The 11,328-nt window shown below is 48.6% G+C and overlaps 1 protein-coding gene across 15 annotated transcripts in view; it reads right to left on the reverse strand.

Moving 5' to 3' along the window:
• RRM2 (ribonucleotide reductase regulatory subunit M2) overlaps positions 1 to 7,731 on the reverse strand; it is a 56,251-nt gene extending 48,520 nt beyond the window's left edge. For 4 of the 15 annotated variants that reach the window (XR_010136369.1, XR_010136368.1, XR_010136367.1 and 1 more), the window contains exons 1-9: positions 6,284 to 6,494; positions 6,124 to 6,198; positions 5,653 to 5,796; positions 5,331 to 5,447; positions 4,348 to 4,481; positions 2,222 to 2,316; positions 1,961 to 2,094; positions 252 to 356; positions 51 to 164 (exon numbers count right to left, since the gene is read on the reverse strand). Coding sequence is in view for 12 of the 15 variants with exons in the window: in XM_054547766.2 (XP_054403741.1) it covers positions 51 to 164; positions 252 to 356; positions 1,961 to 2,094; positions 2,222 to 2,316; positions 4,348 to 4,481; positions 5,331 to 5,447; positions 5,653 to 5,796; positions 6,124 to 6,198; positions 6,284 to 6,382 (1,017 nt within the window). In the remaining 3 variants the exon portion in view is untranslated. Of the gene's footprint in view, positions 1 to 50; positions 165 to 251; positions 357 to 1,960; positions 2,095 to 2,221; positions 2,317 to 4,347; positions 4,482 to 5,330; positions 5,448 to 5,652; positions 5,797 to 6,123; positions 6,199 to 6,283 lie in introns of all 15 variants that reach the window. The other 11 variants (XM_054547764.2, XM_054547763.2, XM_054547762.2 and 8 more) reach the window with 9 other exon arrangements.
• Between the last annotated feature and the right edge of the window lie 3,597 nt (positions 7,732 to 11,328).

The raw sequence follows: 11,328 nt of genomic DNA on the forward strand, positions 1-11,328 counted from the left end.
CAGAGCACCAGTTTCAAAACAAGCAGAAGGCTATGTAAACAATACTTTACCTTGCTAAAACCCAGTTCCAGCATAAGTCTGTCTGCCACAAACTCAATGTATTGCTTCATTAGAGTGCAATTCATCCCAATGAGCTTCACAGGCAAGGCCTCGGTGAGGAACTCCTAGGAACCAAAATACAGCTTCTGAATACAACTAAAGCACAGGCATTTTCTAGCAAGCTTGAGTGACCCATTTCATCACCCACTTACCTGTTCTATCCGAACAGCATTGATAATTATTTCTCTTACTCTCTCCTCCGATGGTTTGTGTACCAGGTGTTTGAACATCAGGCAAGCAAAATCACAGTGTAAACCCTAGAAAAAAAAATTCAAGATCACTAAAGCCAGAAGACTTCTGTCATTAACATGGAATATGAAATTACTTTGTCCTTTTCTGCATTCTCCTTATCCAACATGCTCAGCCATACTGAGAGCACTTGAACTCTCAAAGGGAAGATGACTTCAACTACTGACTTCTCTGCTGATGTCACCAAGGCAAGCTCAGTCCCATTCAAGGCCCTCAAAGTTGCCACCTAGATGAAGACAGGCAAGGTCTATTTCTTGCTCTGCTGTGTGTTGGCAAAGGAGGAGTCAGAGCTTCACTCAGTGTTCTTTCTACAGCCATGAGCGCTAATTTTGCCACTACTCCCAGCAGGAAAGGCAAAGCTCAGTAATAAAGCTAGTTTTTAGATGCTTGGGAAATTTGTACGCAATTTCAAGTAAATCAAGTTTGCAAGTTAGTGCATTAAACACCAAGCTTCACAGCTTATCTCCCAATCCAGTAAGGAAGGCCCTCCTACAAGGTAACCATGTTTGATTTGCCCACTGGGCTCCAAGTAAGATGGAGTTCATGCTCCTGGCTTTTCAAATGTGACTTAATCAAAGACATACACTAGACCAAAATGTATACTCATTTCATTGAAATGCTTATTAATATTGAAGTAGAGGGGCAATTTCTAGATCAAACAGGAGAAACATAATGGCTACTATGAACATTTTTTTTGGGGGGGGGGACTGTCACCCAGGCTGGAGTGCAGTGGTGCGATCTTGGCTCACTGCAACCTCCGCCTCCCAGGTTCAGGCGATTCTCCCACCTCAGCCTCTCAAGTAGCTGGGACAATAGGCATGTGCCACCACACCTGGCTAATTTTTTGTATTTTTAGTAGAGACAGGGTTTCACCATGTTAGCCAGGATGGTCTCGATATCCTGACCTCGTGATCCAGCCGCCTCGGCCTACCAAAGTGCTGGGATTACAGGCGTGAGCCACCGCTCCTGGCTCTACTATGAACATTTTTACGGAAAAGGGGATCACATATTAATACCAGGCAAAAATAATGAAACATCCCTTAAAATCCCAATCCCATCAATAACTTGTAGTTTTGGCTGGGCACGGTGGCTCATGCCTATAATCCCAGCACTGTGGGAGGCCGAGGCGGGCGGATCACCTGAGGTCAGGAGTTCAACCCCAGCCTGGCAAACATGGTGAAACCCTGTCTCTACAAAAAGACGAAAATTAGTTGGGCATGGTGGCAGGCGCCTACAATCCCAGCTACTTGGGAGGCTGAGGCAGGAGAATCACTTGAACCTGGGAGGCAGAGGTTGCAGTGAGCCAAGATCACGCCATTGCACTCCAGCCTGGAGCGACAGAGCAAGATTCCGTCCCCTCAAAAAACGAAGAACTTGTAGTTTTATGGGCAATACGTACGTACTAATGTATTACAATATATTGAGAATGCAAGTAAAACAGTTTCAGTAAATGAAAATATTTCCTTCTTTTGTCAAGTATGTGTATGGTTGAACTCACACATTAAATGTGGATATATGCCATCTAGTATCTCAGGTCCCCGTCAGTGAACACAAGAGTATGCCCGAGTTGTGTTTGGGGTTTAGGTCACCCTATTATTTGATTTAGACTCACCTCATCTCTGCTAATAAGTTCATTAGAAAATGTGAGGCCAGGCATCAGTCCTCGTTTCTTGAGCCAGAATATCGATGCAAAAGAACCGGAAAAGAAGATGCCTTCCACTGCAGCAAAGGCTACAACACGTTCACCTATTTAGGAGTTAACACCAAAATGATTCTAGTGAGTTGGTATTCAAGGGCCAAAAATCCAGTAACATTACTTGGAAAATGAAGCTCAGGTTTAAGTAGGGGCAAGGGTCTCCAAGGGTCTCCTTACCATAGGTAGCCTCTTTGTCCCCAATCCAGCGCAAGGCCCAGTCTGCCTTCTTCTTGACACAAGGCAACGTTTCAATGGCATTGAAGAGAAATTCCCTAGTAGGCACATACGATATCAGCAAAAGAAGCATTACAGTAAAAGACCCCCGATTACCAACTGCTAGATAAGAGCTCTGGGACAAAGGCCAAATTCAAGTATTTGCCAATCCTTTTCCTAAAGGAAGAACTCACACCGGAATGTTTGATTTTGACTCGTCAGTTTTTCCTTCCAGTGTTCTTTTAAAAATCTCAACATTTGATTTACATTAATACAAGTTTGGGTATTCTGTAGTTCTTATTGAGCTTCAGGGTCTACAAACTGTAAAACATAGTCCAGTACAGCAGGGACATTTGTTGCCTTTAAAATTATTTCAAGTCCAGATCATTGTTCAATTTGAAGAATCATAGAATTTAAATTTGAAGAACCATAAAATCCTAACTGCTGTGCTATTATCAGACTATGATTGGGTGCATTATTTGGCCCCAGTTGCCACATCTATATCATAAAATTAAACCAATCAATAAACTAAGATTGCTTCCTACTAGAACTCTGTGTTACACTGTCGATCCCAGGTCAGGAAAGCAAATCCATGGGTACTACAGTTAACTGGGTCTCCCTTACCACACTTCTCTGCCTCCCTTTATTCTGGTGCCCACCTTGAAAGGCTACTGATTTCCCAGACTGTTCCTACCCAGATGACCTTGTGTTCTGAAGCCAAGGTCACCAGACATTGGGCAGCTTTCTTTTTTTTTTTTTTTTTTAAAGAGATGAGGGTCTCACTCTGTTGCCCAGGCTAGAGTGCAGCGAGATGATCACAGCTCACGGTAAAACCAAACTCCAGGGCTCAAGCCATCCTTCTGCCTCAGCCTGCCAAGTAGCTGGGACTACTAGCTCAGACTACCACGCCCAGCTGTCTTTCATTCTTTCCATCTCACTCTGTCCCTCTCTTTGAGACCTGGGTCTGCCTCTCCCTTGTTTTTGAGGCTTCCCCAGCAGACCTTCCTGTTCCCCTTCTGGGCATTTGCCCCCGATCGTACCCCTAATCTTTGCCTTCTTTTCTCAATTTCCACCTATAAACATGTTAAAATCTCTTTACCCCCAATGAATTTCCTCAGTCCTTTCAAGTTACCACTTTTCCTCTTCATGTACTTCAAAGTCTACAATAGCTACTTTAGGTTGCAGCTTCACCACTTCCACTCCATACAAGGTTCCGGTCCCTAAAGCTGACCTTTTGTTTTGTTTTGTTTTGTTTTTTGAGACGGAGTCTTGCTCTGTCACCCAGGCTGGAGCGCAAGCTCCGCCTCCGGGGTTCACGCCATTCTCCTGCCTCAGCCTCCCGAGTAGCTGGGACTACAGGCGCCTGCCACCACACCCAGCTAATTTTTTTATTTTTAGTAGAGACGGAGTTTCACCGTGTTAGCCAGGATGGTCTTGATCTCCTGACCTCGTGATCCGCCCGCCTCAGCCTCCCAAAGTGCTGGGATTACAGGCGTGAACCACCGCGCCCAGCCTAAAACTGACCTTTGTATCTAGACTACTCCAACAGCTCATTTCTAATCCCGCCACCTCCAATCTCCAAAACAAAACTGACCTTAAGCTACCTTTATTCAGCCAAACTGCTGCATGCCTAAATCAATCTCAGGGTTCACCGCTGCCTCTGCCTTATGTAACTCCTACTAAGTCTTATTTGCCTGTACCGTACTGCAGGCTCCTTAGGAGGCAAGTCCTCCCCGTCCTTCATCCCACTGCAGCCCCACATTCTAGCTTCTCAACAAATTTACCAAATGAACAAAGATGGTCAGACATAGGTTTCAGTTTGTCTTACCCAACATCTAGGAATTTTTTCAAAGGAAGGTTTTAGATTGGTAAACATCCAACTCTAAAAGTGGAGTACCTTCACAACTCTAAGTGAATAAAGTGAATTTAGGCCCCTTGCTAAGAGCAGGCATGACCACGGGTGCTGGGAATGCCTATGACTGTCTGCTTAGTCATTCTGGAATCATTTTTATCCCTAGATGAACTAAAAATTTGTAATAAATCAACAATTAGTGAGTCCTAAAAATCTTGCATACCACTTGAATACTCACCTTTCTTTGGGATCTTTTATGTAAGTGTCAATAAGAAGACTATACATTTCAGAATGTATGTTTTCCATGGCAATTTGGAAGCCATAGAAACAGCGGGCTTCTGTAATCTGAACTTCTTGGCTAAATCGCTCCACCTAGTGGCAAAACACATCAAAGTTAAGCTTGAGAAAAAACTACTGGCAGCATCGCACTCTGTACCATTATAAGGTTTATTTCTATATATGTTTCATCCAATTTGTCACATTTCTTTGATATTTATGTCATATGCTCAACTTACAGATCAGGAAATAGATACATATAAAATAGGATTTCTGTGAGCGCTCCATGATTTCCTAATTAATTTATGTCAAGAAAGATCCATTCGCAATGAGATACAACCAAATTATTATTAAAACAGCAAAGCCACAAAAAGGAGGGAGCAGAGCCGGGCGTGGTGGCTCACACCTGTAATCCCAACACTTTGGGAGGCCGAGGTGGGCGGATCACCTGAGGTCAGCAGTTCGAGACCAGCCTGGCCAACATAGTAAAACCCTGTCTCTACTAAAAATACAGAAATTAGCCAGGCGTGGTGGTGCACGTCTGTAATCCCAGCTACTCATGAGGCTGAGGCTAGGGAATCGCTTGAACCCAGGAGGCAGAGGTTGCAGTGAGCCAAGATTGCGCCACTGCACTCCAGCCTGGGCCAGAGTGAGGCTCCGTCTCAAAAAAAAAAAAAAAAAAAAAAAAAAAGAGAGCGGATGTGGTGGCCACAAGGAATCATCACATTGCCACCACTTAATATTGTCTCAGCTTCTCTAGAGTCAGGAAAATACCATAAGAAAGAACTGCAAAGTGTTACAAAACAGGAAATGCCATCTAATATAAAACCCAGCTTACACACACAGATGCACTCAGCATGGAAAAACGTACAAGACAAGGAGAGCGAACTAGTTCGACCTCAGATCATCAACGTCAAATGAATGAAAGATGTTTTGGAAACTCACCAAGTTTTCATTTACTATGCCATCGCTTGCTGCAAAGAAAGCCAGAACATGGGATATAAAATATCTCTCCTCGGGCTTCAGGGATTCCCAGTGCTGAATGTCCTTGGAGAGGTCCACCTGAGGTTCGGAAGTCACAATTTTAGCATAAAAGGAAGAGAGTAAAGCCTGCAGGACTCACACTGAGCACTCAAACTTTAAGTGTGCTGGCACCACTTACTATGCCCCACAGTTAGCCCCCCTTGCCAACGGGAACCTCCAAGTGCATTTATGTCTGAGGTGTCACGGTCACCCCTGCAGGGGTCTTCTGGGGTCCTCCGATTACCTCCTCGGCGGTCCAGAAGGAAGCCTCTGCCTTCTTATACATCTGCCAGATATCATGGTACTCGATGGGGAAGATGACAAAGCGGCGGGGGTTTTCTCTCAGCAGCGGCTCATCCTCCACGTCGGGGGCAGCTGCTTTAGTTTTCTGTTGGGGGAGAAAATAAAACACTTAAGTACGGGGCGAACCATATGAAACTAACGTTTTTCTGGACCAAGTCCTTTCCATTGGCGGCAATTTCATGGGGCCCGATGTGAAAACGTGGCTGTCCCGTCGCACTCCGTGGGTCGCAGCAGAGGAGCGCACGCCCGAACCGGGAAATGGGCCGAGGGGCGCGGGAGGCCGCCCTGGGGAGGGGCCGCCTAGGCGGGAAAGGAGCCGGCGCGGGCGTGAACAGCTGAGGAAACAATGCGGCTTTGGCGCCAAGACGCCCAAGGCCGCCCCTGGCCCCTCTGCCCCACTCCCGCCACGCACCGGCTCCGCGGGCTCCTGGAAGATCCTCCTCGCGGTCTTGCTGGCCAGGACGCGGGTCCCGCTCAGGGCCGGCGGCTGCGGGGAGACGCGTGTGAGTGAAGAGCGGCTTCGCTTTCCCTGCCTCCCTCCTCTGCCCGCAGCGCCCTCCCCGCGTGCTCACCGTGTTCTCCTTGTCGACCAAGCTGAGCCCCTTCAGCGGCGAGAGCTGCAGCTGCTTCGGGTCCGTGATGGGCGCGAGCGGGACACGGACGGAGAGCATAGTGGCGGCGCAGCGAAGCAGAGCGAGCGGCCAGGACAGGACGACTGGGACGGGGTGCACGGGCGACCCCTCACTCCAGCAGCCTTTAAATCTCCCGCGCCGCGCGCTCCCGGCCCTTCCCATTGGCTTTGGTGCCCCGGCCCTTCCCATTGGCTGTACCATGCCCCCGACCCTTCCCATTGGCTGCGCCTTGCCCCTACGCAGGCTGGCCGCGGGGCCGCGCGCGATTTTCAAGCGCAGCGCGGGAGCCTCCGCCGGCGCCTTCCGGAGACCCCCGGGGACACCCCCGTGGACGCCCCCCGGGACCTCCCGGTTCCCCCCCGGCCCGTCCGCTGGCTGGGTCGGGGGCGCCGCCGCCCAGGCCCCCACAGGTCCCACGGGACCAGGGTCGCAGCTCCTGAGGGTCTCGGCGGCCTTGGCGCGCGCGGGCCCCGGTTCGCCCGGGAACCGTTTAAGATTGCGTGAGGCGCAGCGATTGGAGCCCGCAGGCGGGAGACGATCCCCGGGCCGCGGCCCCGCCTCCCGAAAGCACCTCCTCCCAGCCCGGCCGCCTCTGGGCAGGGGGCTTAGCCAACGAGGTTGGTGCAAAGGCCTGGAAAACGCTCCTGGGTGCGGGGGAGGCGTTGCTGCGACCCTTTCGATCCGTGTCCCTGGGGTGGGGGTGCAAGGGCCCCGAGGCCTGACATTTTGGCGGGGTGGTCGGCGAGGACCCTACAGCCTAAAAGTTAGGGCCGCTGAGCCCCGCGGCTCGTTTTGCTGTGACTGGGACAAGCGACCAGGCTTCTTACAGATTCGGTGTCCCCGTGAGTAAAATGGGACTCGTAACCGTGTGGGGTGTTAATGCGGCGAGGAGAGCGTTCGTTGAGATGACTCATGTAAAATGTGCAGTCCTTTGTAAACCTTCAAACTACAGGACATGGAGAGAAGGCCCTTGGTGCAGTTTTCCACAGAAATCCTGTCTCCTGTCAGACCCCTGTCCCCTATTGTCACCCTTGCCTTAAGAATTGCAAACTGTGGCTGGGCGCGGTGGCTCACGCTTGTAATCCCAGCACTTTGGGAGGCCGAGGCAGGAGGATTGTTTGAGGCCAGGAGCTGGAGACCAGCCTGGGCAACATAGTGAGACCCCGCCCCTGCCATTAAAAAGAGAAGAAAAAAAGTTGTTTTAATTGCAAACTGAGCAAAAATTCTGGGAGAAAGTTCACAGAATGATTTTAGGACCAGGGATTAATGTACTACTCATTGGGCATCAAATATGCTGAAGAGGAGTTTGAAAACTCCACTGGGGTAGAGACTGGAACTTAGCAATAGCTTTCATTTAATTTTCTATGTGGCTTTCTGATTTGCCAGGCCCTGCAACGGGCAAAATGCCAAAAATAAAGCAAGAGAAAGAAACTTTAAGATCCAAGGAAGAAACCATTGACCGGAGAAAGCTTCAACAGCTGCGCTCAAGGCTGTTATTGAGAGACCCGGGACTTTTTTTTTTCACAAAGCCTTTTCTAGATAAGATACTTTAAAGAGGGTGGGGTGGGACAGGTACCCTCCCCACCTAGGTCTGTTTCTCTCATTTCTTAAAAGTACTACGGACTTGTAATCGAAGTGTTCTCGTGTTGCAGGAATAAGTGACCATCACGTTCCTTACACAAAGCCACAACTAAAACTTCGGTGTAGCATGATTTGTTTAAAGCAACTCACCATTCATTGCCATTTTCACCCCAAACACACTAAAGCATCCATCTCCAGGAAACTGGTATTTTTATTGATTACTTTATGGCTGATAAAGCTACTATCTAACAAAATTATAATTTATTGGTGTCATCTCATACTCAACTCAGGTTTCAATTTTCCATAATCAACGTCTAAAACCCTCGTTTCGGTTGCCCTAGGGGGCCACGTGCTTTTTTGCTCCTGTTAAACTCACTGTAACTGAAGTAGCCAGAGGTGGCTTCATTGATAGTTTAGTTCCTCGTCACGTAATTAACATAGCCATTGTAGAAGACGCCGAAAGACGCGTACGTGTTGTTAGAGGCCGGGTGAAGTCGCCATCCTCCCCTCCCGCGCTGAACCTGATTCATCTCGGCGTGGCCCTCCTCCCCCCAGGTCCGGCAACTTTGCCCCGCTGCGGAGGAGGTGGCGGCGCCCAGGGCCACGCGGTAATGCGGGCGGTTCCGCCTCTGGGGGGGTCGGGCGATGCATGCACTCCCAGGAGAACGCCCGCCGCAGGCTGCTGCTAGCCCCGGGATTCACTCCTTTTTCCCTCGGTGCTCGTTTTTTGGTTTTATTTAAGTAAAAAGACGAGGGTCTCGCTTGTTTGCCCAGGCTGGTCTCAAACTCCTGGCCTCAAGCGATCCTCCTTCCGCCTCCCTAAGCGTCTGGATTCCTGACGGAAGCCACTTGAGCGCGCGTTTTGACATCTGCATCCACTCCACCATTGGTCTGCACGGGAGGCCCCGCCCCGCCCCCCGGAAGGCTACTCTGCATTCCCAGCCTCAGGTGCCCCCGTTTGCGCTGCGCGCTTTCCGGCTCACACGCCCCAGCCTGGGCGCGTTTGCAGGTCCCAGGCCGAGGTTAGCGCGGCTTCTAAAAGGCTGTTCCTACCTGTTCACCATTAGGGTGGAGAAACCGCGGCCCGGGGAGCTCAGCACTCACTGTGTACCAGACGCCGTGCCGAAGGTGGTCATAATAATAATTAAGGCTGCAGCACCCACAGCCTCTGGGCGCCTGGATCATGTGAGGCTGTTTTTTTGAGTTTTTTGTTTCGAGACAGGGTCTTGCTCTGTTGCCCAGGCTGGTGGCTCCATCATAGCTCACTGCAGCCTCAACTTTCCGAGCTCAAGCGATCCTTCCCCCCTCAGCCTCCCGAGTAGCTGGGACTCCAGGCAGGCACCACTACGCCAGGCTAATTTTTTAATTTTTTGTAGAGATGGGTTCTCAGCATGTTACCCGGGCTGGTCTTGAATCCCTGGGCTCAAGCCATCCACCCGCCTTGGCCTCCCAAAATGCTCACATTACAGGCGTGAGCTACCGCCCCACTGGGGTTGGTATTTTTAACCCTGTTTCATAGGTGATGAAATGAAGGCCTAGGAGGCAAGGAAACTGCCCAAGGTCGCACAGCACAACTGCACAGCAGAACGTTTTTACCCTAGCTTTTTATTATGAATGTTTTCAACATACAAAATAATGGAAAGATTTCTAGCGTTCACCCACCAGCTAGGATTCAACAGCTGTTTCCATTTTGCCATATTTGCTTCATGGCAAATGTGGCAGACACCCCCTCTGTGGGTGTATGAGGCTTATGCTTTTTTATGGATCATTTGAAAGTGAGTAATAGATATCATAACCCATCACCCCTAAACGTTTCAGCTCCTAAAAATTAGGACACTCTGTTAACATCACCACAATACCACATTTATCCCTAGGAAAACTAACAATAATTCTCTAATATCACCTAATATCCAGTCCATATTCCTGTTTTTCCAATTGTTTCAAAAATGTCTCATAGTTTTTTGGGTTTTTTTTTTTTTTTTGGTGCAGTATCTAATTAAGTACATGCACTGCGTTTGGTTATTATGTTGCTTTAGACTCTTAGTAAAGCTCCTCCACTTCTTTTCCCCACGACATTGACTTTGAAGTACAGGCCAGTTTTCTTGTAGAGGTCCCACATTCTACATTTGCCTGATTGTTTATTCACAGTGTCAATCAACTTGTTTTCCTGACCCCTGTACTCTCACTGGAAGTTAGGTCAAAAGGCTTTATTAGGCCCTGCTTGGAGGCTCACACCTGTAATCCCAGCACTTTGGGAGGCTGAGGCAGGCAGATCACCTCAGGTCAGGAGTTTGAGAGCAGCCTGGCCAATATAGGGAAACCCCATCTCTACTAAGAATACAAAAATTAGCCAGATGTGGTGGCAGGCACCTGTAATTCCCGCTACTTGGGAGGCTGAGGCAGGAGAATCACTTGAACCCAGGAGGTAGAGGTTTCAGTGAGCCGAGATCACACCATTGCACTCCAACCTGGGCAACAAGAATGAAATTCCATCTCAAAAAAAAAAAAAAGGCCGGCGGGGGGGTCGTTATTAGACTTAGGCTAAAAGTTATTGGCAAGAAGACTTCATAGGTGATAATATAGCTAGGATTTGAACCCAGGTCTGACTAACTCCAGAATTCCAGACTCTCAAAAACTTTGTTTTAATATGAACTGCCAATTACTTATATATAGATAGATAGATGAGGTCTCACGATATTGCCCAGGCTGGTCTCAAACTCCTGGGCTCAAGCTATCCTTCTACCTTGGCCTCCCAAAGTGCTGGGATGACAGGCATGAGCCCTTGCGCCCAGCCCAACGTTCTTAGTGTAGCACAGCACAGCAGCGCCACAACCACAAGTCTCAGGAGCAGCCCAGTTCAACTTTGTAGTTAGTTTATGTGTCACTCACTCAGAAGTCGGCAGGAAATGGTTAAGCAGGAAGCAGGGTGGACAACCAGATGGAGCTGTTTGATGTTGATGTGAGTGTCACCACATCATATGTGTCTAGAACATTCACATTGGAGGGCTTCAGCCACTGAGAGGCCATTTTCAGGAGATGGTGAGGATGAGGCAGCCAGCACAGTGCAGAGCCTTTGGGATTAATGATTTTCTTTGTGCTCAGATAACCTCTAAAATGATGTTGAAAAGTTATGTGCCACTTTACACACATTTAAAATGACATTTAGCCAGGCACAGTGGCACACCCTTATAGTCCCAGCTACTCTAGAGGCTGAGGAAGGAGAATTGCTTGAGACCAGGTATTTGAAACCAGCCTGGGCAACATAGCAAGACCCCTGTCTCTAAAACTAAAATAAATAAGAATTAAACTGACATTTAAACTTTTAGTCATAAATTAAATAGTTACAGGAGATGTAATCTCCATCATGTTGCAAATATTAGCACTTTAAAACGACAACTGGCCGG

The sequence above is a fragment of the Pongo abelii genome, chromosome 12, assembly GCF_028885655.2.
Source record: "Pongo abelii isolate AG06213 chromosome 12, NHGRI_mPonAbe1-v2.0_pri, whole genome shotgun sequence".
In the NCBI taxonomy this organism is placed as follows: domain Eukaryota; kingdom Metazoa; phylum Chordata; class Mammalia; order Primates; family Hominidae; genus Pongo; species Pongo abelii.